The 3,375-nt window shown below is 36.7% G+C and overlaps 1 protein-coding gene across 3 annotated transcripts in view; it reads right to left on the bottom strand.

Annotated features, from left to right (window-relative positions):
- Positions 1-3,375, bottom strand: part of dock11 (dedicator of cytokinesis 11) — a 134,203-nt gene that overhangs the window by 107,896 nt on the left and 22,932 nt on the right. For all 3 annotated transcript variants that reach the window (XM_015397869.1, XM_015397870.1, XM_015397871.1), the window contains exons 2-4: positions 2,127-2,243; positions 1,355-1,444; positions 739-821 (exon numbers count right to left, since the gene is read on the bottom strand). In XM_015397869.1, coding sequence (XP_015253355.1) covers positions 739-821; positions 1,355-1,444; positions 2,127-2,243 — 290 coding nt within the window. The remainder of the gene's footprint in view (positions 1-738; positions 822-1,354; positions 1,445-2,126; positions 2,244-3,375) is intronic.

Below are 3,375 nucleotides of genomic sequence, written 5' to 3'. Positions count from 1 at the left end.
GCCAGACGGAGATGACGCGTTCTGCTCATGCACTCTTGTAATCAGAGAACCGAGCCAGGGAAAAACCGAGCCTCTGGAACTGGTCTACAGTTAGCTTGGTCCGGTTGTGTCCAGCTCAGTTCAGTTCAGTTTGCTTTCCATTTACACACGATAAGTTATCTCGGTTACTGAGCTCAGACCGGTCTCAGCACGGTTTTTCAAGGGTAGTGTAAATGGGGTATAAGAGGTATCTATTTTCTGACACACCTGAATCCAAAAGCTAAATTATGACCTTGTTGCCTTTTCTGTTTTAAACAAGAACCTTTTACCCATCTAAAGAGCTCAGTATTTAGTTAAAAAGTAGATTTTATACTTCTTCTTAGGTACTCCATATAGATTATATCACATAATTTCAAAAGAATGTAACAATTTTAGCTTTAGTAGATATCATCCAGTGCTGTAGAGGGCGATGTACGACTGTGAGGCATCGTTTTGAAAAACATCCTTATTTTTCAGTGAGCTCAGAGTTCTGTGCTACATTACTTCTTAGCAGAAGATTTAAAAAGGTATAATTATATTAGAGATTTCTTGTAGGTCACCAGTGAGCAGACTAATCCCTTGTATATCTTAAATAACTGTCAGAAAAAAGGACTTCCAGCTAAGTTCCAGGGTGGTTTTACAAACATTCTGTACATTGAACACAGTTTTTCCTACATTATGTCACTTTTTCCCATCAGTTTGGGGACTTATGCTCCTTACTTTGGCAGCATGCGGAAATCTCCTGAGTAAGCCTCATATTTGTAGTTAATGATGTGCCAGTCGGTGTTGTACATCTTGATGCACTGGGGATCAGAGAGCTGGATTAGTAGCAAATACAGTCAGATATAGAGGACAGCAAAAATGTACAGTTATTTTACTCTGTGGAGAACATCCATATCCCTTTTCTGTGAAGGAAACTGAAAATAGGTAGTATTGGTTTATAACGCCTTAAAGGTTACATCTGTTGTTTTTTTGCCTGATTTCAAAGAGGTCCTTGCCAATTTCTAGGCTGCATCACAATCACAAGAATCGACCAATGAGACCAGATTTAGAGCCGATAGAACAGTTCAATTGTTCATGTAAGGTTTTACATTGATGATTCTGATGATCAAAAAAAATCCTTTTGGCAGGTCTGAGATTACTAAAATCAAGTAAAGATGAGAATAAATACTGATTTTAGAGGAAACAGCTTCTTTTATTTATTCATGTTATTAATCCAACAGTAAAATAAATTCCTGACTCGGACAGCTGCATTCACAGAAAAAAGCTTTATTTCCCCTTTACTCACAGGATCTTAATAAATTGCATCCCTTAATATAAATTAAGGCAAGCATACCTCTTTAGCAAACAGGCTCCTGGCCTCTTGCTCAGCATTCTGAGGAACGGAGGTAAAGACCGTCCTCCTCTGTCGGGAGATCTGGGATTCCTGCATCCATGCAAACACGGCAACATAAACAAACCAAGACACATGGGAGCATTCATACAGAACACACTGAGTTTATAACCAGCAAAACCAGGAGAACAAAGTGCTTTGTAAACTATTTGTATCCCTCACTCTATTTCCTGTACATTTTTTAATCTTACAGCCATATGATTCAATCCATTTTAACAGCAATATTTGAGTTAGGTAAAAACATAGTAGTGGCATAAGGTGGTAATGACCTTAACAAGCTTAACTTTAGTCTATGCTGTTCAGAACACCTGCATCTTTTTAACTTAGCCGTCTGCTGATTGTTCAGTCTTCACATTGCTGTTTGCTCAATAATGTTCTCAAGAAAACCTATGAAGCCTTCATAGAAAACATATAATTGACCTGATCAGCCTCCATTTCCCTACAAAAAAATATCCCCACAGCATGCTACTGCCATTGCCATGTCCTCTCCAGGTAATTACCAGAATGTTTTCTTTGTTCAAAGCTTAAATAATATACTGATATTAACTAACCTGGATTTTCTTTCACCTGTTGGAATCTATTAAGATGTTTAAAGATTTTTCTGATTTATTACAGGTAATAACAAAAATATAAAGAAAATTCTAAAAGATACAAATGACTTTGTGTCTGCGTCACAACAGTGTTGGTGAGACACATGAAGTTCATGGGAACTCACCGAAACATCGTCAACAGGGCAGAGGAGCAGGTCTCTGTGGGGGTCACTGTGGATCTGGGCTTTCCTCTGAAACACCACCGCTTCGTAGTCCAGAGGCTCGATGATCTTCGGCTGCTCCTTTAACCACAACATTGGAAGGGATACGGGAGATGCATCGTTATCAGTCAAACTACAAGAACGGCTCAAAAAGTGATTTCATTAATCCAAAAAAAGTTTAACTTTTTTTTACGTCACTTGTGTCAAAAAGTGAAATTTATATGATTTGTTAAAAACAGAAAAATATTAACAGGTTTTTTTTTTTTTCTTGTAAGTTTGATTATCATGCTTTATACAAAATTAAAACAGAAATTTCCACAATTTCAAATAAAGAATGGTATTAGATCTGTGAGATGTCTCAGACAGCTACAAATTCACTAAAATGGAGGGAATTCAATTGGAAAAACTTAATTCGATTCTTTATCACACCATCTATTAAAAGTAAACAACTGTCCACCCGACAAATGTGTTGGAGGCAATTTGCCACGGCTGATGCCAACCATGCAAATGTTTTCTGGAACTGCATTGAGATAAAACCTTTCTGGTCTTCTATCCACCTTACTCTGTGCAAACTCTGTGCAAACTCTGTGCAAAGTACTTTTACTTTTACCACAATGCATCTGGGTCTTATGTCTAATGTGAATAAAGATGATCAATATTTGGTTAAGATATTACTGTCAGCAGTGAGGAAAGCAATAACAAGAAGATGCAAAAACCTGAGCCACTCAAACATACTCAGTGGATGGAGATTGTGGAGGAAATATTGACGAAGGAAAGAATGACCTTCATTTTAAGATTGAAAATAGCTCAATTTAAAGAAAAAAGGATAACATATAAATTGGCCTCGGAAACTGTCTGACTATCATGACAACCAGTTGCTGTCTTAGATTTGAGTGTTAATTTTGTTTTGGTTTTGTATTTTGCTGATGTTCAGAGGGCTGAGATCAGCGTATTGTTTCTTCTTTTGTCAAAAACAATAAAGACAAAAGTGGAAAAAAAAGAAAAAACCCTGAAATTTCAGAATCCCAGTAAGTAGGAAAGTTGAGTGGAAAGAAAAAAGCATTGTGGCCTGATGGGTGAAATCTGCTGCACTAATTTAACTTCAAATAAAAGAAACTAGGGCTGAAACAATGAATTGGATTCATTATAATTAATTGATTATTGAAATGAACGTCAACTAATTTAGTAATTGATTAATCGTTAAATGGAGAAT

The sequence above is a fragment of the Cyprinodon variegatus genome, unplaced genomic scaffold (assembly GCF_000732505.1).
Source record: "Cyprinodon variegatus isolate N-32 unplaced genomic scaffold, C_variegatus-1.0 Scaffold894, whole genome shotgun sequence".
Taxonomy (NCBI): Eukaryota; Metazoa; Chordata; class Actinopteri; order Cyprinodontiformes; family Cyprinodontidae; genus Cyprinodon; species Cyprinodon variegatus.
Note: the sequence above shows the minus strand (reverse complement) of the source record. Positions and strands in the feature narration are given on the sequence as shown.